At 44.7% G+C, this 25,648-nt stretch overlaps 1 protein-coding gene across 4 annotated transcripts in view; it reads right to left on the reverse strand.

Moving 5' to 3' along the window:
• Positions 1–2,937: 2,937 nt before the first annotated feature.
• Positions 2,938–25,648, reverse strand: part of Tnn (tenascin N) — a 68,664-nt gene continuing 45,953 nt past the window's right edge. For all 4 annotated transcript variants that reach the window (XM_006496905.1, XM_006496904.1, XM_006496906.1 and 1 more), the window contains 7 exons: positions 24,920–25,050; positions 23,307–23,439; positions 22,736–22,887; positions 16,122–16,218; positions 15,103–15,270; positions 6,302–6,465; positions 2,938–4,077 (listed from right to left, as the gene is read on the reverse strand). In XM_006496905.1, coding sequence (XP_006496968.1) covers positions 3,940–4,077; positions 6,302–6,465; positions 15,103–15,270; positions 16,122–16,218; positions 22,736–22,887; positions 23,307–23,439; positions 24,920–25,050 — 983 coding nt within the window. In that variant the 3' untranslated portion in view covers positions 2,938–3,939. The remainder of the gene's footprint in view (positions 4,078–6,301; positions 6,466–15,102; positions 15,271–16,121; positions 16,219–22,735; positions 22,888–23,306; positions 23,440–24,919; positions 25,051–25,648) is intronic.

Genomic DNA, 25,648 nt, shown 5'->3' on the forward strand with positions numbered 1-25,648 from the left:
ATACGTGCATATTGGAATGGCATGCTTTACCCCACAGATTTGTGTCAACCAAAGATAACACAAGGGCCGGGAGATAGCTCCGTGGAAGAAGTGATTGCTACTCAGGTGTGAGGACTTGATGGTTGGGCATGGCAGCCCCACCTGAAGTAAATCCTTATACTCTGGAGACAGAACAAACTGGCTGGCTAGACTGCCCACATCGGCGAGTTCTGGGTTCAGAATAAGAGCCTGTCTCAGGAAATGAAGTAGAAAGTAGCAAAAGGAGACCCAGGGTAATGTCCTATATACACACTTGTCCATACATGTGAACACACATGCACACGCATGCATACACACACAATTTTCTAAGTAGTTTTCAAAATCCCCACTCTGTGGCCCTCCTCAACCTGTCACCAAACTAATATTTCCAAAATACAAGCCTCCCGTGTCACTTCAAGGTTTCGAAGCCTCTGAGAGCTCTCCGCCATTCAAAGGCTTATGTGGGAACAATGACTCTCACCCCTGAGTTGATGTTAGAGGCCCCTGGGGAACTTTGAAAAGCTCAGGTGCGTAGAACTCACTAGAGACCCACTGGAATGGGACCTGTGAAGGGGCAATGAGCAGAAGGACACACATCAAAGCTCATGCTGGCTCTGAATGGCAATGTGACCTGACAGCCATTGCAGCAATGACCCCCTGCCTGTCCTTCCCACTGGCTCCCTGGGCTCCTCAACCACTGAGAAGCCACACTGCCTCCCCCATACTGTCCATGTGCAGCCTGGCTCTCTCAGATGTCTGGCTGCTTCCCTCATGACTCAGTCTGTCTTTCTATGTGGGACTGTGATGGGCAGCCTATTTTGGTTGAATGGGGCTTGCTCCAGTGACCCAATAGAGAAATCTACAAGGGACAGAAAGGCGAGCCACATTCACAGAATCAGGTGTCTGTCCATAATTCTGTGACTAAGTCACACCAACAATGTCCCAAGCTTCTGGCATTCTGACTAGACTCCACCCCACAGTTACCTGACTATAGCCTAGGTACGCTCCTCCCCACAGTTACCTGGCAACAGCCTGATAGCCCAGCCCACTATAAGAGGGGCTGCTTGGCCCCCTCCTCACTCTCTTAAGCCCTCATCTTTCTTACTCTCTAGTTCTCTTTCTCTCTTTCCCTTCCCCCCTCTCTTCACATGGCCATGGCTGGTCTCTCTCTCTTTCTACCTTCCCTCCTTTCTCCCTGCCTTTCTACAATAAAGCTCTAAAACCATATGTCTCTAATTATCAAGGCCTGCCGTGCTTGAAGGATGGGATGGGCCGAGTCTAACATCCCGCCAGAAGGCCATCCTGTGCTCCAGCCACAGACCTGACCAAGGACTCTCACCCTTGTGGGAACCATCCAGCGCCCCTCCCCCTGCCCATTCCTCCCCTCATCTCCAGGGCCAAGTGCTGCTGGGGCCCCTATTCTGTTCTCAGCTCCTCCACCATATCCAGCGTGGGATACCAGAGGCTGAGAACCTGGTACCTGGGGCTGCCCCTTGTCCACCACCCGCCATTTGGGGTCAGTGGCTTAACACAGCCAGATGCCCACCCAGGGCCATGTGAAAAGCAGTCCACCCGCATCTGCCTGCCCAGAGCACCGGAACTCCCTTTCCCCCACACCCACGGCCCTGCATTTCTAGATCTGATGCCATCACTACAGCCCCCTAAAGCCTTTGTGGTGGGATTAGATGCACACACACACACTCTCTCTCTGTCTCTCTCTCTCTGTCTCTCTCTCTGTCTCTCTCTCTCTCTCTCTTAGTGACTCACTTTTTCCTTAAACCACCACCGTCCTGACTTGTTTTCTATCTTCCAGAAGTTCTAAGAGTTGACCAGGGCCAGTAGCTTGGTTGCTCCTCTCTGCCCTGTGTATGCACAGAATAGATAACACTTTGGAAACTTTACCGCTGTTTGTAGGACAGATGCTCTGCTCCTGGCTTCTAGTGTATCCTCACTTCTCACGTCCCCTTTCACATTGGGCCATCCTGAAGCATGGGATGGCCTCCTTTAAGCTTGGAATAAACTGCTGGATGGACCATGCTAGAGCAAGGGGCAGCATGCAGGAAGGGTGGGGGCTGGGATGTTGCCCACTCTATAAACACTCTGAAATGAACTTCCCAGATTTCCTTTTCTGCTCAGAGTAAACTATTTGAAGGTCAGCTGAAATTTCTCCATGGCAACAAAGGACCTATAAGCAAAAAGATGCTAAAACAGCTTCAGTCTCCCACACAGGTCAGTTCAGTGGCCAAACCCTGGGGTTAATGAACCTAAGATGGGCATGGTGCCATCTGGTGCCATCAAAGCCTCCTCCAGAACAAAGACTATGGGTCACTGATTTGGCTATAGATCTGCACAGACATAGAGAGGCCAGCAATCCTAGGAGCAGTTAGAATGAGTCATAACATCTGAAGAGGGAGTCCACAATCTAGCCTGTGATGGTTTGAATAAGAATGGCCCCATAGGCTTATATATTGGAATGCATGATCATCAGGGAGTGGCACGATTTGAAAAGGATTAGAAGGTGTGGCCTTGTTGAAGTACGCATAGTCTTATTGGAGGAAGTGTGTCACTGGGGGGGGGGGGGCTTAAGGTTTCAAAAGCCCAAGCTAGGCCTAGTATCTCTCTCCCTTCCTGCTGCCTGTACATCTGGATGTGGAACTCTCTGCTACCTCTCCAGTACCATATCTGCCTGTGTGCCGCCCATGCATCCTGCAGTGATGATAATGGACTAAGCCTCTGAAACTGTCAGCCAGCCCCAATTACACGCTTTCCTTTATAAGAGTTGCTGTGGAGATGATGTCTCTTCACAGCCACAGAACACTGACCAAGACAATGTCTTAAGCGCGCTTAGCAAGCCTGCAAAAAGTTGAGTGTATTGCTATTGTGGGCCATCTCTCTGGGAAGAAAATAACAAGAGACGGCTTTTTAAAAATCAAACAGTTTATTTGTGTTTTCTTGAGTAGGAATTTAAGTTACTTCAAAGGTCACTGACTTGGTTACAGAAAACTTTCCAAAATGACACCAAACACGCAAGAAAGATGATGTGAGGAAGCTTCCAGTGTGGGGAGCAGGGAAGGAGGGAGTCTGAGGGCTGATGGACCCGGGGGAGGGGAGAGGCATGGAGGTGAGTGAAGTGGTGGGGGGGAGCTGAGGGGACCAGTTATTTAGAGAGATGGGTTATTTAAAGTTTAAATGACTGCAAATTTATTTACAACATATGCAGATCTATGAAAGAACTTATGCAAATGTCTGGAAAAGGGGCAGTTAAAAATAGCAATAAAATGGGAGCTTTGGTCTCTAGAATGCTAGAGACTAGTCAGAACTTAACTATGACTGCATCGTGGCCCCTTTGTAGTCTCTTCATTCTTCATCACACAGGAAGTTTAAAAGGAGTAAGATATAAACATTTCCTTCAAACACCAGGAGGTCCGGGAGAGACAAGAAGTAGCAGGTCACCTCAGCTCTAACACCCAGGGGATCAGAACCTCACTTTGTCTTTTTTTTTCTACAAAGATCTATATTATCAGATGGATACAGAGATATCCACCAATTTCTAAAGATTTCCAATTGATGGTCTACAGGATGGTTCACCTTTTTGCCCTAATTCAATACATCTGTCATTAAGGATGGGCTGAAAAACCTTGTGATTCCAACACGTGTTCTATCCATATGTACTGTTCAGTTACAACATTGTTGGCTCCTGAAAGCCAACAATGAAGCCCTCAGTAGAGACAGGCAAACTTGCAGATGACATGGAAGGAACCTCTAAAGGTCAAAGTGTGATGACGTCATTAGCACTGTGTACCCAGCAATCTAGGAAGTCGGAGGCTATGAGCATCCCTCAAACTTCAGCTTCCTAGGCACCATCTACCCCGCCAACCCCAAGTTTCTCTTGTCTCCTGTGAAGACAGCTCAGACAAGCCTTCAGAACATCCTTGCTTTTCCTATGGAGCGCTTCTTTCTGCCAGAGAAACGGTCTCTGCTGTAACCAAACGGGCGGATTTTCAGCTCCACATAAGGAATGGAGAACTCATGTCCCTTCCATGGCTCCCAGTTCACCCCCTGCAAAACAAACATCAAACATCAAGTGTTTGGGAGAAGAGTAAGATGGTTTGTGGGGGGGGGGGAATCCTAGAGAACAAGAAATCACTGTGTCTCTGATGGAGGAAGAAAAAGAAGAGGAAGTTCTAGCAGTAATGGGTTATGATCCAAAATACAAGGTCCAGATCATGTACCCTCTCCTGGTATTCGACAAGCTGAGTGGAGAGAGAAAGAAACCTCTGTGGTAGGAAGATGGGGTGTGTGCCCAAGATGTAGGGAAGGCCAGAACACAAGGTTGACAAGACGATCAACTTAGGCAGAGAGCAGTCAATCAGCCATTGCCGTACCCTGTTCTTTTTCAAAAAAATAAAAGGCAAAAATAAACGTATTAATTAGCCAATTGTGTAAAATCATTTTCAATTTAGACTGTTTAGATATTAGCGCTGGGGTGACAAATGGCCTGCTGAAAACTAAATTTCACTTTATGTCTTTTGACTGGTGAGCACAATAATATTTAATTCACTTAATAACCTTGCAACCTGGCCAATAAAGAGCCCAAGTGACCAATTTTATGTATTTTAATTTGTGAAGTAAATAATAAACAAGAAGCTAAATGGCTTGCAGAGCGAGAGAAGCACATTAGCCAGATGAATGTCTTTTATTAGCAAATACAGGGATGGTTTAGGGCATGCTGACTGCTCATTTCAAATATTTGATCTCTGATCACAGGCTTCCCTGGTCGGCCCACATGCTGCCACCATGATTCATTGGGCCAACCTTCTTCATTGCCCTAGGGGCAAATTTCTTCTTCCCTTTAAAAAAAATATCACATAAGGATTGGGAGTCCTGACTGTGTGGTAAGAACTACAGTAATAAGAATGCACCTGGATTTGAGCAGTGCTAATATTTACAGTAATATTGGTCTGTGTGAGTTCTGGAGAGAGGTGGCTGCCTGAAAGCCAGGATCAGGACCTAGGACTTGAAATTAGAAACCCAAGGCAGGTTTATGGAGGGCAAGAGATTGACATGAATAGGAGAAAAGTGTAATTTTCAGGAAGCCAGGAGGGGTCATAGATAACCTGTAGCTGGCAAAAAGTCACCATGACATACAAGGGTCATGGAAGTCCCAGAAAATACAGACAGGAAAATTTGCAAGAGAGGAGCCCTCACATACACTGAGCCCTGAACACTGTCCTGACAGAGACAAGAACAGGGTGTGGCAGGCTCTTGGTGGCTTAGGTTAAAGTGGAGCCAAGGCTGAGTCTGACCCAAAGCCGAACCTGTTTACCTAGTCATCAAGGGACCCAGAGAAACAGCTCTGCTATAATGGAGAGGCAACTAGAAAAGACAACCAAGTGTCTGGTTTGGGATTTAATATTTGAGTTCTCTTCAAATTCTGCGTATTGAAATTTTATTGGCCCAATTAATTTGGTAGTATTAAGGGGCAGCTCTCAGGGAGGGGGGTTCATTGAGGAGGTCAGATGGCCTCTCTCTGTGTCACGTGAAGATTTATCTAGAAGGTGTCTGTCTCCATACCAAGTAACAAGGCTCTATCAAAAATGAATCGGCTGGCACCATGGTCTTGGATTAGGAAATTCTAGAACTGTAAGATACGCAAGTCTGTTTTTAAACCACCTAATCTGTGGTAGTTCATTACCACAACCTGATCCATAACAGGGTCTGATAGCTAGGTATGGTGGTGCACACCTGTAACCCCAACCCTCAGGAGGCTAAGGCAGGAAGATTCAGAGTTCAAGGCCAACCTAGGTTATATAGCAAGAGTCTGTATAAACAGATGAACAACAACAACAAAAATTTAGCCAGATGTGACAGATGCCTATAATAATCCAAGAATTTAAAAAACGAAGGCAGGAGGATCATGAGTTTATGACCATTCCTCAACTACAAGACAAGTGTGAGCTCAGCCTAGGCTACATGAGACCCACCCTGGCTCAAAAATATTACAAAAGAAACTTAATAATGAGATGAGACAGCATGCGATTCACATCATAGGTCATATATCAGTGATGAGTCACTCCCATGCAGCTGAATAGTTGTGTGATAGTGCGATGTACACTGTGTAGTGTCCATTGTCTGGTGACACCATGAAGACCGAAGCACAATCTCCTGGCCTGACTGAAAGCTTCAGACAGAGGGGGAACTATCAATCTCACCAGGATGACATCACTTTGGGAGTGGAGACAGGCAAAGCTTGTGATAGAAAAGCTGTTTGCCTGCCACTTACCTCGCTGTGCTTGGTCTCCCCATATTTGCCATTCGGGTTGGCCAAATGGCAGTTCTTATACCACCAGCCACCATGATGCGTCAGTGCACAGTTGCTGAGGGCAATATCATTGTCTCTGTCAAAAGTCGTGAACTTCCATCCATTGTGGTAGGTGAGAGCATCCCCTGCAAGAGAGATAAGAACTATGAGAACTATGAGAAAAGAACTATGAGTCAAGAACTATGAGAAAAGAGGTCCCAACAGGAAATATCTAGGACCAAAACACCAAGGATTCAGTTGTGTATCACAGGTCGTCACAACTAACTCAGAATGGAACATGATATAGATGAACAGGTTATCCTTGCTAACCTGACCCTCAAACACCAGACCTGTTTCTCCATCAACTTCAACAGCATTCTCACTTGGAAGGTCTCACTACCCTTCACTTGATATAAACACTCTGTGTCCTTCTGCATTTACTACAGTGACCATTCTCCCTGCTGCCCCTGACCCAAAATCCATTCACTTTATTGGATAACATACCCTTGATCTAACCTACTTTCTCAAAACATCCTTCCTGCCTCTTCACAGCGGCCACCAAGGTCTCTTTTCATCTCTGAGGACATGTGTTCACCCAACAACTTTCCCGGATCTCAGTCCATCTCCCAGTCCCTGTGGCAGCACCCATGTCACAGTCTTAAGCTTAGCATCCTACCTACTACCATGGAGAAGATGGTTCATCCTGCTTGCTTTGCAGGCTTGTCACTGGGCTGCCTCTTATGCACAACCTCCAACCCCATTGTCTCTACTAGTGTGGTGAGCAGGCCCATTTGCCCTCTGCCCTCCATTGTTCAAACCCTCACCTCCCTTACAGTCTAGCTCAACTCTACTATAAAAGAAGATTCCTAGTTATCTTCCCTTCATCCGAGCACACACACACATACACTTACCAACACACACACACACATTCACATGCACACACCTGAACTTCGAGAGCCCTTCTGGGGACGCATGTACAATTTAATGCTTCGTTACATCTTGTCTGGAATCTGCTTTAATTACTTCACTCATATGGCACCTCTTTCCCCTACCACATTCGTCATCCATTTAGAAGTTTACTTGCTTTTTCAGTTCATAAAAGGCAATAAGAGCCCATATCAATCATGGGCTTAATCAAGTTCCCCTCCTGCAACAATGACACTCACATTTACATCTAATTGCTGTGACTCTCACAGGCCTGCAAGGTAGGCCAGGCTCTTATGAATCCCATATGGAAATAAAATCCTGGGGGTTCACCTACAGCAACCGAAGGTCCCAGACACCAAGACTCTGAGATTGTCAAGACTCAACTGTTGGTCCTCAGATTCTAAAATGTCAGTTCTTTATGAAACACAGATTTCCTGGGGCCTCCTCACTCCCACAGAGGGCTTCATTCCTACTAGTAAGTGCAGTCTATCTCTGATAACCTTTGACAATAGTTCTGGAGGCAGTCCCCAAAACCTAAATCACTGATGTTACCTGAGAACCTACAAAAAATGTGAATTCTAGGTTTAACCCAGGCATACAGAAGTGAAAATACTGGGAGCCATGTGTTCTTCAACAGCCCTTCATGTGGTCCTGGCACAGCTGCAGCTTCATCCACACACTTAGTCAGATGATGTACACTTCCCTGTGATGGGTGAGCCCCATGCTTGGCTCTGGCAATACAAAGCAGAAGAGGTTCTTGTTCTTAAGAACTCTGTTAGGGTGAGTTAGAGCAGGTACGCAAAGAGTTCATAGGAGTTGGGGATATGGCATGAGGTAGGCGAACACTTAGGAAATCAAGGCCACCAGTTCAGTCCCTAGCATAAAATTAATAGACCCTTGTGCAAAGGGAAGTATGGTGTTTTGAGTGTTTGGCTCATAGGGAGTGGTGCTGTTAGAAGGTATGGCCTTGGAGGAAGTGTGGGTGGGCTTTGAAGCTATGCCCAGCGTAGAAGAGCCAGTCTTCTCCTGTTTGCCTTTGGAACAAAGTGTAGAACTCCCAGCTCCTCCAGTGCCATGCCTGCCTGGATGCTGCCATGCTTCCTGAGATGATGATAATGGACTGAACCTCAGAACCTGTAAGCCAGCCCCAATTCAATGTTCTTTATGAGAGTTGCCTTGGTCATGGTGTCTCTTCACAGCAATGGAAACACTAAGACAGGAAGGTAGCAGCAATCTGTCCTTCCAAGTCTGCAAACACAACCTTGTTCCCTTCATGCCTTGACCAGCAAAGGCAGGATCCTTTGGTGCTTCGACACCAAGATGGCCACGCCTCCATGAGTTTCTTCCAGTCAAAGAAAAAGACAGCCTGTGGCTTTATTTGTTTACGTTTTTCTCCTCCCTCCAGATTTCCCACAGACAGTTAACTACAGCTTGAAATAACACACAATGGCTCCCCTAGTAACATTCTTTCAATAAGCACAGCTTTCCTAGACTGAATATGAAGTTCCCAGAGCTTATTTTCCAAGACCCAGACAAATGCTTTCTTGAAGATATCTTCAGTTATCCTAACCTTGGACCCTGGACTAGAAAAAGGAAGTGAGCTTTGATGTGTTTGGAACATTTTTTTTTATTAATTGTTATTATTATTTCTGAATATGGATTTTCTACCTTTGAGAAACTAAAGCCAAATTATTGTTCAGAGTATAGAAAATGACTATGCTCATGAATCAGAAAATAACTGGCTCTAGCCGAGGCATTGTTCTGAATCAATGAGTTTATTTTCCCTAAGTAAAACCAAGTTAAATCTGGGTGTGATGGACACTCCTTAGCCCCAGAAGCTAAGGCATGAGAAATGCAAGTTTGAGGCCCGAATGGACTACATAGAAGCTCAGAAATAATGAATAAAAATTAGTTAGGCCAATCATGCTTAGACTCCCTCATATTAGTGTTAGGAGAAACTGCTAATGAACCCTATTCAAAATGCCCTGTTCTTTGGCTTTGCTGGAAACTGTTCTTAGGTGTGGGTTGGGAGGGTTATAGAAGACTCATAGAAGGTCTAAACCCACACTCAAGGTATAGCCACTGTCTTAAGTGGGGTTTCTATTGCTGCAACAAAACACACAAAACAAGATGGCCAAAAAGCAAGTCAGAAAGGAAAGGATTTATTTGGCTTACACTACCAGATGATAGTTCAAAGTCAGGACAGGAGCTTAAGAAGAGCTGGCACCTGAAGGCAGGAGCTGATGCAGAGACCATAGAGGGTGCTGCTTACTGGCTTGCTTCCTCTGGTTTGCTCTGCCTGCCTTTTTATAGATCCCAGGACCACCAGCCCAGGGATGGCACCACCCACAATAGACTAGGCCCTCTCCCCTTGATCACTAATTGAGAAAATGCCTTGCAGTTGGATCTCATGGAGGCATTTCCTCAAGGGAGGCTCCTTTCTCTGTGATGACTCTAGCTTGTGTCAAGTTGACTCACAAAACCAGCCAGTATAGCCACTGAGCTGGTGACTGACCATCTCAGCAAAATGTCACTCTGAGTATCCTCCAGTGCTTTATAGTGCAGAAAGAATGATAAAGATTCTGCAGCCTCCACCTAAGACCTAAGACCAGGAGAAGCCATAAACATCATAGCCCCTGTGAGTCACATTCAGACAAAGGGCTGTGAGACTAGGCCTGGAGTATCTGTCCCCTGGGACTGAAGGTAGCAAGGAAAGGGTAGTGGTGAGCATCTAGCCTTTCTTTTTCTCTGTGAATCTATTAATTCTTTTTTCTCAAACACCAGCCATTAAAAGCCTGTTTCAAAATATAGAAAACTCCAGAAGATGTTCCAACTGGTAAGAAAGACACATGCTCCACTATGTTCATAGCAGCCTTATTTATAATAGCCAGAAGCTGGAAAGAACCCAGATGCCCCTCAACAGAGGAATGGATACAGAAATGTGGTACATTTACACAATGGAGTACTACTCAGCTATTTAAAAGAATGAATTTATGAAATTTCTAGGCAAATGGATGGACCTGGAGGGCATCATCTTGAGTGAGATAACCCAATCACAAAAGAACTCACATGATATGTACTCACTGATAAGTGGATATTAGCCCAGAAACTTAGACTACCCAAGATATAAGATACAGTTTGCGAAACACATGAAACTCAAGAAGAACGAAGACCAAAGTGTGGATACTTTGCCTCTTCTTAGAATTGGGAACAAAACACCCATGGAAGGAATTACAGAGACAAAGTTTGGAGCTGAGACAAAAGGATGGACCATCTAGAGACTGCCACATCCGGGGATCCATCCCATAATCAGCCCCCAAACGCTGACACCATTACATACACAAGCAAGATTTTGCTGAAAGGACCCTGATATAGCTGTCTCTTCTGAGACTATGCCGGGGCTTAGCAAATATAGAAGTGAATGCTCACAGTCAGCTATTGGATGGATCACAGGGCCCCCAATGGAGGAGCTAGAGAAAGTACCCAAGGAGCTAAAGGGATCTGCAACCCTATAAGTGGAACAACAATATGAACTAACCAGTACCCCCAGGAGCTCGTGTCTCTAGCTGCATATGTATCAGAAGATGACCTAGTCGGCCATCAGTGGAAAGAAAGGCCCATTGGTCGTGCAAACTTTATATGCCTCAGTACAGGGGAATGCCAGGGCCAAGAAGTGGGAGTGGGTGGGTAGGGGAGTGGGGGGGACAGTATGGGGGACTTTTGGGATAGCATTGGAAATGTAAATGAGGACAATACCTAAGAAAAATTTTTAAAAAAATATAGGAAACACTGGCTTTGGGTTAAGACAGCTCTATATAGACATTGTCATTCCTGGACTACTAAGTGTTGTTAGAGATCCTCAGTCACTTTGCCAAGTGTCCCCAGGAGGAGGACCCATCCATTAAGTACCCTAAAATGGCTGAACCCCATGCAAGAGGGACATGAGATAAGTTGGAAAAAGTTGGGTAGCCCAATGGAAACTCTGACAGAGTCTATGTTTGTGTTGCCATCTCTACATAAGCAAGCATCCCAACAGTGGGACTCATAGGAAAGCCTATAAGATTCAACATCAGAAATTAAGCTAACATTCTATTGCCTTGCTGAAGTTTCCTTTGGAAGAAGAAGGAAGAGAGGAGAAGGAGGAAGAGGAGAGGAGGAAGAGGAAGGAGGAGAAGCAGAAGAGAGGAGGAGAAGGAAAAGAAGCAGAAGCAAACAAAAAGCAGTATGACTTCAGTGGAAGTGGGAAGCTATCGGTCCAGCTGGACAGTCCGAGGTGGGGACAAGCTTGAAGCCTCTCCTTTCCACCAATGCTGTGCATCTCTGTTGTAATAAAAGCATTAATGAAGCGAGACACAGGAATAGATGGCACTCACAGAGACAGGGAGACCTTCACCTTCCATTTGAACATCTGTCTTCTACCCTATACTGCATCATAGCCTGAAGCTTCCTAGATTTTAAAACCCTCATCTGAACCAAAGCATAGACAAGGAAAGCTAAAATGGCACTGACCCCACTGTTGTAATGCAGGACATCAAGGTAGGACTGACTGACGGCACACACAGGAAGACTAGCTGGCTGCCTAAATGCTATGTGATTTGAGAGTCTCCCAAGGCTTCCTATTAAAAAAAAGACATCCTCCACTGGCTGGCCCTATTGGCCTGAACAACCTTAGAATGGGAATTACCCCCTAGTCACAGTTAAAATGGAAATAAGGTACCTGGGAGGAGAGTCGCAGTAATTTAAGAATATGTTGACTCCCTTTCCCATTAGCATCAGCTCATTTGCTGAATTATGTTAACTAGACTCAGAAAAGGCAATGTCTAATGGTCCAAGAAAGGAAAGGGAAAGAAAGGGACAAACTGAAAAGATGGGTCTGAATGAAGTCTCAACCAAGAAGCTAGGAAGGATGCCAGGTTTGGGGGAAACAGAAGACATGGAAGCCGAGGAGAAACACCTGACTTCAAACGTGTCCAGGAAGATCTCAGGTATGAGGTTTGTAATAATTGAGACTCTAACCTGAAAGGAAAGCCTAAGTCTCACTGACAGCATGAAAGATAGTCAGATAGACTACAGGTACACTAAGACCGGAGCAGGAGGAGACCCAAATAGGAAACTGAGGGCTGACCTGCTGGCCCTTTGTTATTCTAAATGATTAGAGATCATTTAGAAGCCATCAGAAACACAACCTGACCTTATTTAAAGATGGGGTAAGAGTTATGTAATGGGCTCTCCCCTGAGACTATGAATTTATGTTATTTTAGTATTAAATTATTATGATCATTGTGTGTGATAGTATATTCCTTAATTCCAACACTCAAGAGGCCAGGGCAGGAATATTATTACAAGTTGCATGCTAGCCTGGGATACATGATCAGAGCCTGTCTTAAAAAATAATAACCATTATGATTATTTAAATCATTCTGTAACTACCCTGATAATCACATGAACAAAGGTCAGTCTGTTTCCCAGTTGTATCCGAGCTGCCTCTTTCTCCTTGAATTAAAAAACAAAAAGCAAAAGCAAAAACCAAAAAAAAAAAAAAATCCTCACTGACTGGCCTCGTTGGCCTGAGCAACTTTAAAACAGGAGTTACCAGAGCCTAGTCAGACTGAAAATATGGATAATGTACCTAGGGAGAGTCAATTAATTTAGAATGTGTTGAATCCTTCCACTCACTTTCCCAGTAGCCTGGCTTTCAGAGCTGACTCCCACGGTTTGTGTGCCATTTGGAAGGCAGGCTGTACAGCCCATCTCTAGCCCAGAGAAATACAGACCATCTAAGGAAGGAAGGGGTGAATCCAAAGCAAAATGGACCTTGGTAGCTGTGGTGCGTTTCACGGCAATTATTTTCCCTAGAAACAATTCCTTGCACACTCTTTCCCATGTAACTCCTGCTTAGAATCCTTGAACAGTTCCAACTTGGTCAAGTGCAACCACCTTGGTGACAGGCACCCACCTGCTCCCATAGTCCCTTGTCAAATAAACTCAGGATCTATTCCTATCAAGGTATTGAGTATCCTCGAGATTAGACATGAGGAATCCTGCTGGAAATCTCATTGTTTTAAAACTCACTAACTCTGTACTAGGTTTTGTGCTAGATTACTATGAAATGAGCAAAATTATATTATGGTTTTACGAAATGAAATTATAGAACTCAAAGAAATTTTCCTGTTATAGAAATTATTTAATCCCTATCAGAGGTTTCTACCTCACCTTTGACCATTCAATTCCCAGATAAAATACACACAACCTTTATATTTATAATAAGCCTTATGTACTAGAGCTGAACAGATACCTACCCTCTATGGTTTTGGTATCTACTCTATCAATGACCATATTAACTTGCCATGTTGCATCTGGGCCACTCTTAACTCCAGTCATCAGCCCTGATGGCCATGTATTCATAACTCACCTACCCCATGGCATCTCTCCACTCCTCTCTCTCTCTCTCTCTCTCTCTCTCTCTCTCTCTCTCTCTCTCTGCCCCCCCCCTCTCTCTCCCTCTCTCTCTCCCCCCTTTATGGTCCCTGCCCCCCAAAACTAAGCCCCAAGCCCCAAAACCAAAAACCCACCTATCTTCTGCCCAGCTATAGCCTGTAGGCCTCTTTATTCACCAATCAGGAATAACTTGGGGGTCAAGGTTACATGTGTCACTTGGGTCTACATAAAGATTCTCTCATTCCTAGGACAACCAGGCCTTGAGGGCCAGTATTTAGCATTACAATACATAGCAAAGAACCTCAACATTTTCCATTCGTAGTTGACTATTTCAGATCATAACCCCAGACCTCAGAGATCCTTGAGTATACAATTTTGAGATGCCCTACAAAACAGCAATCTGTTTGCCTTGGGTTGGTCCTCTATTCCTCCTGGGTACCCTCAGATGTAGTAAGCCCCTCCTTTCCTCCTGTCTGTGTTTGGCCCTCTGTCTGAGCCAATCCCATCCCCATGTCCTCCAGGAAGCTTCCCCTAGCCACTCAGGTCCTTGATATACCCACCATTCCCATTCCTTAGCTCTTTATTTACCATACCACTTGGTCTGCAAAAGTTATTCTTCTCTTTCCATGTGCTTCCTATAAAATCAGCTAATTTTGCCAGTAACACACTTAGACATGACTACAAGCAAAGTCAGAATCAGACCAAAGGCAGAGAAGCCATAAATATCATCTTTAAAATATCCATATTAGACCAACAACCACACCATCCCCTCTTAAAATGTTTGTCAGTATAATCGCAGTAGTTCAATCATGATGCTTAATTGTGTTCCTTTCACGGTACAACTGAATACACCACCCACTGGCCAAAAGCCAGTGAGCAGCTAATGGAGGCTAAAGAGTCCCTGCTTTTGGCTAAACTACTCATCTTTGTGTTGTCCCTGTCGTGTAAGTTAATGAGATCTAAAGTTCTTACTGCTTGACTTGGTGCTTTCATTTTTCTGTCTTAATACACAGCAAAATACCACAAAATGTTATAATAAGACTCACACATACACCACACACACACACACACACACACACACACACACACACACACACACAAGCATAACAGTCCCACTGTGTATGGAAGTTCACTGAAAGGCTCAGAATAAAATTGCTCAAAAACGTATAAACAGCCTAAACCAGGGGAGAATAAAAGGAGATTCAGGTGCGGGGGAAAGAACATATAAAAACAATCCAGTTTAATGGTTAAAAATTATTCTTGCTTCCTTTACCCTCAAGCCCCTTCAGAGAGCATTGTTAGTGAAGACACCCAACCTCTGCATACCAGTATCCCACAGCCCACATCCATGGCACATGGCAAGTCAATCCTTAGATGATGGTAACAAGGAGACTGCCATAGTGAGACATCTCTCTTACCGGCTGTGCCTCTGTATTTCCCAACCGACAGCTTGTACCGCTCTTTGCTGGATGCCACTTGGAAGAAATCATATACAGCGTAGGCAGATTCATTGAAAGTCTGTAAGTCTGCCCTCACCTCATACCGAGTGGTGGTGCCAGTGGTGAGATTATGTAGTTTATCAAGTCCTAAAAACATGGAATGGAATTCAAATAACCAATCAACTTGTGTGTAAGAGTTCTCACTGTCTGCATCTGAGACAGTCAGAGATAAAAGTCATCTTTATATTTAATCTTCTCTGCTAATAAAGAGCTTTCCCAACTCTTTCTCCTGGGGTGCTAATATTCTCACCCTTATTTCTTTGGCATGGCAATGCTAATGACATCGTGGGATGCCATCAGGGAGGACAAAGTATTGGGGTAATCTGCCCACTGGCTCTACCTCTCCAAAGCAGAAGCCAGCCCTCTTTTGTGTGTCCACACATCTCAAAAGTAAAGGAATAGATGAAATAACTGCCTATCCTCAGACCTCAAATGGAACTCTGTACCTAGCTAAGCACAAACATCATCTACTCTGGAAGACACTGAATAACCAGATTCGATTTTTTTTAAATTTTTGTATTTCCCAGTAGATGTTTTATTGGCTATTTAACTCTCTATGAACATCTGCTCCAAAAGAGAGCAGAGGGAAAATGGGCCCTTAATGTCTGGCTGTACCAGCAGAATTACAGGGACCACTGGTACATCCTCTTAATGAGAGCCTGGGATCCAAATCCATCAACTGTCCTTCTACTGCAGTTATATGAAATCCAGGCTCAGAGAAGATTCTGCAGAGCTTAGGTATGGAATAAAAGCCACCTCAGGCAGTCCTATCTCTTCACCCATCCCTGCTGGGCCAGACCCTTCCCAATACAACACAGTGTCCCTGTCCCTTGAATGGCTCCTTGAAAATGGGAAGCTTCCATAAATGCCCTGACCAGCCCATCAAGAGGGATATTATCCCCCCACAACCCCACCTTCCTGATTCTCTGAGATCATACCAAGCCAGAACTCCTTCATGGGGTCCCCAAAACCTTCTACATAACTCCGCCAACGCTTGAAGAAATCCAGCTGCCCAGTGTTCCGTCTCTGGAAGACCTGAAAAAGGAAATGAGTGCTTTGCTCTGCCATTGTACAGATACTATTGAGGGGCAGAGAAATGGTAGTTGTGTTTTCCAGGTGGCCCTGGGAGGCAAGGGGACACTATGGACCTGCACATAAACTGACCCTGCAATAATACATCTTAATTCTTTAAAAGCAATTTTTATTTATATCTCAGTATATTGAGTATACTGTCTATTACATTAATAAGAATTTTAGGTAAAATATATATTCCAGGTATGAAAATGTATAGTACCTAACAGGGAACACTTCCACCCTTAAGAAATTTTAATCCTAGAGCACAGAAAAACTTGGGAAAGCTGGTGATAAATTGCTAGTTGTTGGTTGTGTATGATAGAAGATTCCAGATCTTTACTGTCTGTGGCATATAACTGTCAACCATTCCAACTCATTTGGAGCATGACCTCTATATATGCTGTCTTTTATCTTCCACTTAAACAATTTGAAAGGAGGAATTATTTTTATTCTCAAGAATCCTAACAGAGCAAGTATTTAGTATTTGTGGAACAGCAGGAGCATCTCCTGTATAAGTAGAAAACACACAAGGTGATGGCCAAAATGAATAAAGCTGAAATGGTTCCTGTCTGAATGGAGCAAACATTCCAGTAAATAAGATAGACATGAGTTAAGTAATCCAACAAAGAAAAATTCAGTTAAACCAACAATAAGAGCTATGAAGAAAGATACAGTGGGACTGCACCTAAGCAAGAGCCAACAGGACTCTCCTGGGAAAATATCAGAAGCTTGCAGGGTTAGCAGGAGCATCAAGAAGAGAAAGGAAGGCTGCTAACCCTGATTCTGGGTGCTCGTCACGAAGGACTAGGAGAGGAGGCTGGAAAACAGGCAAAGGTCAGCCCTGGTGGGATTCAGTTTGGTTGAAGATGTTGGTCCATTGTAAAAAGCAATGGTAAGTTTGGAAGACTAAACAGGAAACAGAGTTTTCCCCAGATCCTTCTAGCTACAGTGTAGAGAATGCCTGTCCAGTGGCAGGAGTGGAAGACATGGTAACCAGTTTGAAGACCACTGTACTGTGCTGTTCACAGTGGATGGTGAGTTAGACAAGAAACTACCCTGAAGATAGACAGATGTCGGCAGAAGGAAACTTGACAGTCATGGTGACAAAGTGGGTCAACACTAAGAGTTCACATACACATGAGTTGATCGGTTGTTGGAATTCCAGTCCATGTTTTTAGGACTTGAGAAACTACCCCACCCCACCAGGGCTGTCCTGTTCTATAGAAGTTTTGATTGCAGCACTGGATAATTATTTACTCAGCTGTTCTTGCAGAAGGAAGATTCTGAGAGGGACATCTTTTGCAACTGTATCAAGCTCACTTGGGGACACTGTGTAAGTTGGGAGTTTGTTTGTTCTCCTTTCCTTTTAGCTGTGCTGGGAATCAAATGTAGGGTCTTGTGCATGCCAAGCAAGTACTCTACCACTGATTAACATCCCTGGTCCAGTATTAATTCTTTCTGAGGTTTCCTGGTGAAGCAGGGTTTCATGTAACCAGCAGAGGGGGGTAGGGTGCTGATGAGAGACCTAGGCTTGCTCTCTAAGTTGGAAGTGTATCTGGGAGAAATGGCAGGAGTTCACCAAGTCCTACTTCACTCTCCTTGTCCCAAGAACACAGGACGGTTTTCAACTTCTTTTGCAGGTAAGTAAAAAGCATGTGACTATTCCTAAGCTAAAGGCAGGAGGACCAGAGTAGGTGGGGTTCTCCACACTGTCTTCCATTGGCATGCACATTGGTAAATGCTACATGCTGCGATGGCCTAGCCACAAATCGGAAGCAACCTGAACTGCTGAGACAGCACTCAGAAGTGACTGCATGTGTATTCTTAGAGCATGGGAGTGGGAGAGTGGCTTGTCACTGTCATTGCTGTGGAATCATGCTGTCCTAATGAACACAAGGATCCAGTGAGATTCAAAGTGAAAGTACGGGGGTCGGAGGAAGGAAAGATGCTGCCATATACAAAGAAAGTCAGAACTGAAATCAATCCTTGGAGACCTCCAATACGCTCATAGGCATGGATGATCTCGTTAGGGAGAGAAGAAGCAGCTAGGGACAGAGAAAGGAAACTAAAAAACATTGTGTAATAACCGAGAAATAATGGTCAGTAGTCCCCAGTACTGATGAGGGGTGAAGGGATGTAAGATCAAAACTCCCTGGGATTTAGTGACATGAAAATCCCCAATTACTTCAGCAAGGGCTGGGTTAGAGAGAGGCAGGAAGCAGGCTGGGCTGGGCTGAGGAGTAAGAAAAATGAGAACTAGAGATTTGGTTCTGTTTCAGAAAGATGAGCTGCTTTGTATACGAAAAGATCTCTACTCGGGAAAAGAAGGCCACTTCCCCCTCAGAGTAAATCAGACTCCTTTATATGAGATAAACTCGAAAACTTTCCTAAACCCAAACACACCTGCACACAGTATTGAAAAGAGTAATGCTATTATTCCACTTGAACTTGAGACCAAACTAAAAGTCGTTGTGGCCCATTCAGTGATGATTAGCAACCACTTACCAAAGTCTAGAATTGTATGTCTACCTCTGTTTCCCCTGTACTGATCTAAAGGAAGAAGCCCCAACATGAAATTCTATTATCTATAGCCTTGAATTTGGTGAAGGAAACCTAATGGTTGTGGAATCTTTACATTTTTCTCTAAAAGTGACACGAGCTGAGGTCACACGTGGCCGCTCACCATTAACTCCCTTCAGCACCACTACAGCTCTGTGGCTGAGGAGGTGCTGAATAAAGACACCCATGGGAAGAGAATGTTCCAGGCTCCAAGTCAGCCACAGACACTTTCTGGCCTGGGGGATAGTGAGTCAGTCATTTTGGTTTCTGATCCCAGCCAGCTCACTGTAAAGCAGAGAGGAGTGGGGAAGAGAAGTCTGCCACAGCGTTTCTGGGAAGGCTAGATGGAACAGTACATGTCCTCCAAAAATGTCCCATAAATGGGCATAAACTGACAAGAAGAATTTAGGGAAAATCACAGCAAGTCATTGCACACAGAAGTAACACAGCTAATTAGCACGCTGTTCTTAGCTCCTTTTCTCCCTGTTGCCCACTTGTTAAAGCTTCCCCCGCTTGGATTGGGTGGGGTTTTTTTTTTTCCTGTTTGGTTGATTGGTTTTTTTTTTTCCTTCATTCTTCATTTATTTTGTGCTTAACATAGCAACCATTTACCGGACATCTAATGAATGTTGATTCTGAGGGAAAAAATAACAATGCCGTTTTACAGATGGCAAAGTCCAAGAAAATTAGCCATATCCACACAACCATTTGGTGGCTCAAACAAGGATGATACACAGTCCAGTGTTGGTCAGAAAGTTTGAGAGTCTAGCTCTCCCAGGTATATTTCCTCAGTAGTATTTCTGAACACTTGGGAGATTTGTTTCCTAGTAAGGAGCCTGTGTCAACCTGCTCTCGGATTTCTTCTTGTCTCACAGTGCAATCTAGGCTGGACATGGTGCTGACATTCCTTATGTGTCTATCCACTGTGTTAAGTAGCATCCTCAACCAAGGCTGGGATTGATTCTGAGCCTGCCTTTCTAATGAAATGTGCAATACCAATTTCTCTATCTCCAGTGAGCATGCTTGGGGCTTGGGGTTTTATTGTTTTGCTTAGTATTTTTAAAATGTCCCAGTATGTGCAGGCTGGTTTTGAACTCATACATAGCCAAGACCATCTTGAACTTCTAATCCCTGTGCCCCTGCCTCCCATGTGCTAACATTACAGTTGTGTAGCATCATGTCCAGTTTTCAGTGCTACCAGAGAACAATCTCAGTACTCTGAGTATGCTAGGCAAGCACTCTACCAACTGAGCTATGCCCACAGCCCAAGCTTCTCTGAACTGTCAGGTCAAAGTATAACTAGGCCCCATGACCTCAGAGCTTAGAGGAAGTCTTCAGTGAGGTCAGCAAGTCATACCATAGCAGAGTCTGGCACAAACAGATAACAATAAACTGTTATTATATCTTAATAATTGTTGATTTCCATTGTATTACGTCATATTTAAGTATACTGACCCACACAGATAATTTATACATCTTGATCAGATGGCTTTGATTGAGGCTTTTAATCAATTTTGAAAATTTAAATGCTCTACAATGAACTACTCAAAAAAATAGTAAAAGGAAATAAATCTATGTTGGGGTCTGTAATCCAGCACTGTCATCATCCTGGAGAAATTTCTCACTAAATCAGGAGGGGAAAATCAAACTTGCATTGAACTGTCTGTGGAAAGAGCCCCTGGTGCAGCCCTTACACTTCCAAGATGGAAAGATTTGAAACTTTTAAGTGTTCCCTGATGTTCTTTCCAGCCTCCTCCTGGCTGTCTGGGTAGCCTTGGGGGCAAAGTCCTTCTGCCTGTTCATCAAATTAGGTGCCTGCAGCCTGGACCAGAGAACAACTTTCATAAAAGGATTTTAAAAGCTTGATAGAAGCCTGGGTTATCTTTAAGAGTTAGAAGACTCTTGAACCAAATAAAAACCCCAAACAGTAAGTGAAATATATAGTAGAAGTTTTTAGAACTCTATTTATCTTGTGGAGCCCCTGACTTAGAGGAGACCTCTGTACAGTCTACATATATTACCTACTGGAGGCCGGAGCAAACAACGTGAGGTGGGGGGGTGGGGGATGAGACTGATACTGGTTACAGTACTGAGTGGATTCAGCAATTCTATAACTGACAGTGTTTAAGGAAGGCTCATTTGTATGGGTATATAGAAAGCAAGTCAGAGATTCGTCTCATTTGTTCATTCCTGGATGGTTAATCTATGTCTGACACACAGTAGGTACTCAATAAATATTTGTACACTATATCATGGGTTGTGCAGGGAGACAAACCACCACCACCACCACCTCTCCTTCTCTCTATCTCTCCCCCCATCTCTCTCTGTCTTTCTACCTCTCTCTGTGTGTCTCTCTCTGTATCTCTGTATCTCTCTACTTCTCTCTGTGTGTCTCTTTTTCTCTCTCTGCTCTCTCTCTCTCTTTCTACCTCTCTCTGTCTCTCCCTCTCCCTCTCCCTCTCTGTCTCTCTCTCTCTGTCTCTGTCTCTGTCTCTCTCTGTCTCTCTCTGTCTCTGTCTCTCTCTGTCTCTCTCTGTCTCTCTCTGTCTCTCTCTGTCTCTCTCTGTCTCTCTCTCTCTCTCTTTCTCTCTCCTGCCCTAGGATAAATGGTCCCTTCCTTGTACAAGCTTTGCTTTCAAAAAAAGACCACACTAAACAGTACAGACATCCTGCCAGTGGTCAATTACAAGCACAACTGTGGTAAATTGGGCTGTGGGCCTGAGGGAACTGAGCTCAGGTACAATGGTGATGATGAAAAGCAGCAGGCACAGACATACAGGGCTGCTTAGGTGGGAGACCTCCCATGTTACAATCTGTTGTGTTATTTTATAAATCAAGACTTTCTGCCATCCAACCAATTGTTGGATGAAACAGACATCCCACTATTCCTTGTCACTGGGCAGACACTGTGTGCTCTGTGCTCTTCATTGCCACTCGTCAGATGATTTCATTTTACCTGTGGCTGCTCAAAAACTAGCTGGCTTCCCAGAGCACTAAGAAAACGTGTAAATGAACATAGCTCGACACTATGAGGCCATGCTTTCTCTCTCCCACAATTGGTTCCAATGTACAGCAGGTGAAAGCTACCTTTCATTAGAGAAAGTAAGACCCTCAATTGGCTCAGACACAGGGAGAAGCCAAGTAAGAGAGAAAGATCGAATAATCCACCGGCAAGCTTCAAAGATTCATCATAGAACCGAATCAGCAACCAATGAAAGAACTCTCAGAATGCAAGTAGACAGTGGCCCAAGACAGTAAAACTTCCTGGCAGACTGGGACAGCTTAGACACAGCCTAAGCTTCCCTAGCTCTGGCCTTACTCTTCAAATCAAAGCCCTAATATTTTGTTTCTGTCCTACAGAGCCAAGGTGTAAACCAAAAACCAGAGGCCCTAGTTCAAAGGACTGACTCCCCCAAAGAAGCTGTGTATTTCCATCTTGTGTGACCTGACACAAGCCATCAGGAAGATCGAGGATCTGGCATATGTGTCTCCTGGAATGGTGGCTTCAGCAATGTCACTGACATGTGTGACTGACTCAACCAAAGATGTTTTCTCTGTAAGCTTCAGCTTCCCCCTTTGCAAAACAAGAATGATAATCCTCTCACACTAACATATCATGTGAAGGTCATGGTTTTCAAAGTGCTTTGAAGAGGGTAGAATTTAGAAACATTTAGGCATTTTTTGATGATGCTAAACTCATAGTCTTTCACTCTGGTTTAACCAAGCCCATTCTGTGACCAGTGAGTGTTAAGCCCTTGCAATGGGACAAGATCTCCCTCCACACAGTTGCAAGCCATCAAATTTCCTTCCCTCCATAGGCAGAGATGAAATAGGACCTCCATGGAGCAGCTACGACCATCTCCCTGGGCTAAGAAACAAGATGTTCCATGGAGCTTCTCTGAGCACCGTTAAGACTCACAATCCAGCCGCCTCCGTCAGTGTCCATGTCGCAGTACACCTGCATGGGCCGGCTGGCATCACCATTGAGGTAGATGGTGTAGAGCCCACTGGCAGCGTTGGTGTTCTGCTGAACTTGACTGCAGTCTGAGGGGTGTGGAAAGCGAGCATCCACTGAGACCAAGCAGAAGGACGGTGTTGTTAGACGGGAAAGAAGAGACATTGCAGCTTTCCCCATTACGAGACAATTCGCTTGGTCTGGAGATTATTTCATCGCCTCCTACACTACTTGCTTTTTCCAATTCTTAGCTCACATATTGATCATGGGACATGTTTTTAGAAGGAAGGCCAGCTGGCCATCACTCTGCTTCCATCAAACTCTGCAAATGCACCTTTAAGTTAGGCTCATGTCCCTCAGTGTCTTAGGTCTACTCTCCTAGCTTCCCCACTTCCCTCTTTAGTCACATCACTGTGGGGTGGACTGGTTTGCAAACCAGAACCCCATTTTTACTTCTCTATAATTCCACACTCCTCCCTGGCCGCTCCAATGCCTCTCTGTGTATTGTCACTTAAAAGACTAGATTCCACGTTACCTGTAGAAAGGGTGGTAGACACAGTCCGGCTCCGCTGATTACCTTTGAAGGCAACCAAGGAAACAGGATAGGTGACACCCTGTTCCAGGTCTTGCAATTCAAATCTCTGCTGGCCTCTTGGGAGCTCCACCTCCTATAAACAAAAGCGATAACAGGCAGTGAGCAACTCAGTTTCTCTGCCCAGCAGCCTGGGCGTCAGCAGCATTTACACACATGACGTTAAAACTGCTCCATGTGCTCAGTGGCAGCCCAAAATCCCAGCCAGTGTCAGTCACTTTCCTGGAGGGCCATGCCATGGACAGTCCACCCTGCTAGAAGGGCTAGCTGGGAACTGAGGCTGTGCATGGCCAACACAGGAACCCCAGCCAGGTTGCCTAGGGACTTGGTCCTTCAGATACCTGGAGAGGCACTGACGATAGTAACTGCTATCAGCAGTAGGCTGGCAATGTTTGATTAAGAACATGGTTTTAGAAAGAAGGCAAACTGGCCATCATAACTGTGAGACACTGAAGTAGTTGGTATTTCAAGAAACCCTGAATATGCCTTACTCTGTAAACATTGGACTAAACTCTCCAAGTCGGACAGTCAGATGCAGTCATTGTAATAATGAGTAAGTCAAAGTGTTCTCTTTTTTTCTTTCTTATTTTTTTTATCTGTTTGTTTATTGCTACAGAGAGAACAATGATTTTCTACTGGCCAGGTTTGCTGGACTTCAGAGATTCCCAAGGAAAGCTAGCCCTTAAAATAATGGTCAACTGTTTATTCAGTGGATTTTTATTGGTGGCCTGGTGTGTGGCTGCACAGACTCCGACCTGAGCTGCTTTCCAGACTGTAGCAAGAAGAGTGCAAGCTTGAAGTCAGCTCAGTAATTTAGTGAGACCTTGTCACAGAATAAAAATACTAAAAAGGGCTAGGGACAGACATAGTTCAGGGGCAGAACACTTGCCTGACATGTACAGGGCCCTGAGTTCAAGCCTCGCTGATGCCAAAAATAAAACAAAAGAAAATATTCACATGCGAAGCATTAATCTAAATGCCTTAGATTAAAAAAAAAGTCTCAGTCCTCCTGGAATCTAAATATATTAAGCAGGCCCAACAATTTACAGAGGAGGAGGAGAAGAAGGAGAGGGAGGGCGAGGGGAAGTGGGGAGGAGAAGATAGAGAAGGGGAGGAGCAAGAGGAGGAGCTGCACAGAAGGAAGTGCAGCAGGAAGAGGTGCAGGAGAAGCAGGAGATACAGGAGGAGCTGGTGCTGGAGGAAGAGCAGGAGGAAGTGCAGGAAGAGCAGGAGGAAGTAGGAAACAGCAGAGCTGACGGGTGGAGCTTGGCGCTACAGAGCTTGCCTAGTATGCACAAGACCTTGAGTTTGAGCCGCTAGAAATTAAAAATAAGCAGTTGAAAAAAAAAGAATGATAAAATGGAGAATACACACAGCCAGCAAATATGTAGTAGTCATCTAGGAGCAGACACAGAGGTTAGTCCTTACACCGAGAGCATGGCGTTCACAAATAACTGCCCTTAGCAGGTGACAGATCAGCAGGTCAAGCCAACAAGTTGTTCTACGGGGAGGCTGGGAAGAGAAGGCACCAAGAGAAGTACAAGAAGTCCTCATACCTTCACGGTGCCATTTGGGAACTGGTAGGTCAAAATGTAGCCATCAATTTGAGCAGATGGGGGCAACCAGGTCAAAACCCCACCAGAATGTGTTACCCCGAACGGACGGAGATTTCTGGGAGGGTCAATTTCTGTAAATGAGAAGCCACGTAATTATTGTTCCTAAGCCATGCACAAGTTTCAGTCATCTGTTTTTCTTTTCCTCCTGCGAGTTGTCCCATTTCTCATCCAGCCCTCCAGCTGCTGGCAAGTCTGTTCTTGCTCAGAGTCTCCCTAGCCTTTGCCTCTAGAAGTATGGACCTGTAGAGTTCAAGAGGGTCTAGGAATACGGCATTGTGTAGTCTCTAGAGGAAGGAACTCTGGGCCTCGTTTCCCCAGTAGATTCCAAGAGCAGCAGATCTGAGAAGTCTAATTTGGCACACAGGTTCTCTATGGTGGTGGAGCTTCCTGAGTGACTTGGAAAGGTGAGAGCCACAGATTACAAAGGGCCCTGCACAGAGAACACAGGGGTCACTCAAAGGCACCTACCTGTCTGGAGAGGCAATGAAAAACTGGCATCTTCTTATGCCTAGTACTGAGAGAGCCCCAAAGACTTAGATACTGAGATTAGGGACCATAATGTGTAAGGGGACTTGGGATAAATTTAAGTTGGTATAAAATACAAAGGTTTATTTCTTAAGCATCTAAGCCTTCAATATATACCCAGTACAGAAATATATATGTTAAATA

This window comes from Mus musculus, chromosome 1, assembly GCF_000001635.26.
Source record: "Mus musculus strain C57BL/6J chromosome 1, GRCm38.p6 C57BL/6J".
Lineage (NCBI taxonomy): Eukaryota > Metazoa > Chordata > Mammalia > Rodentia > Muridae > Mus > Mus musculus.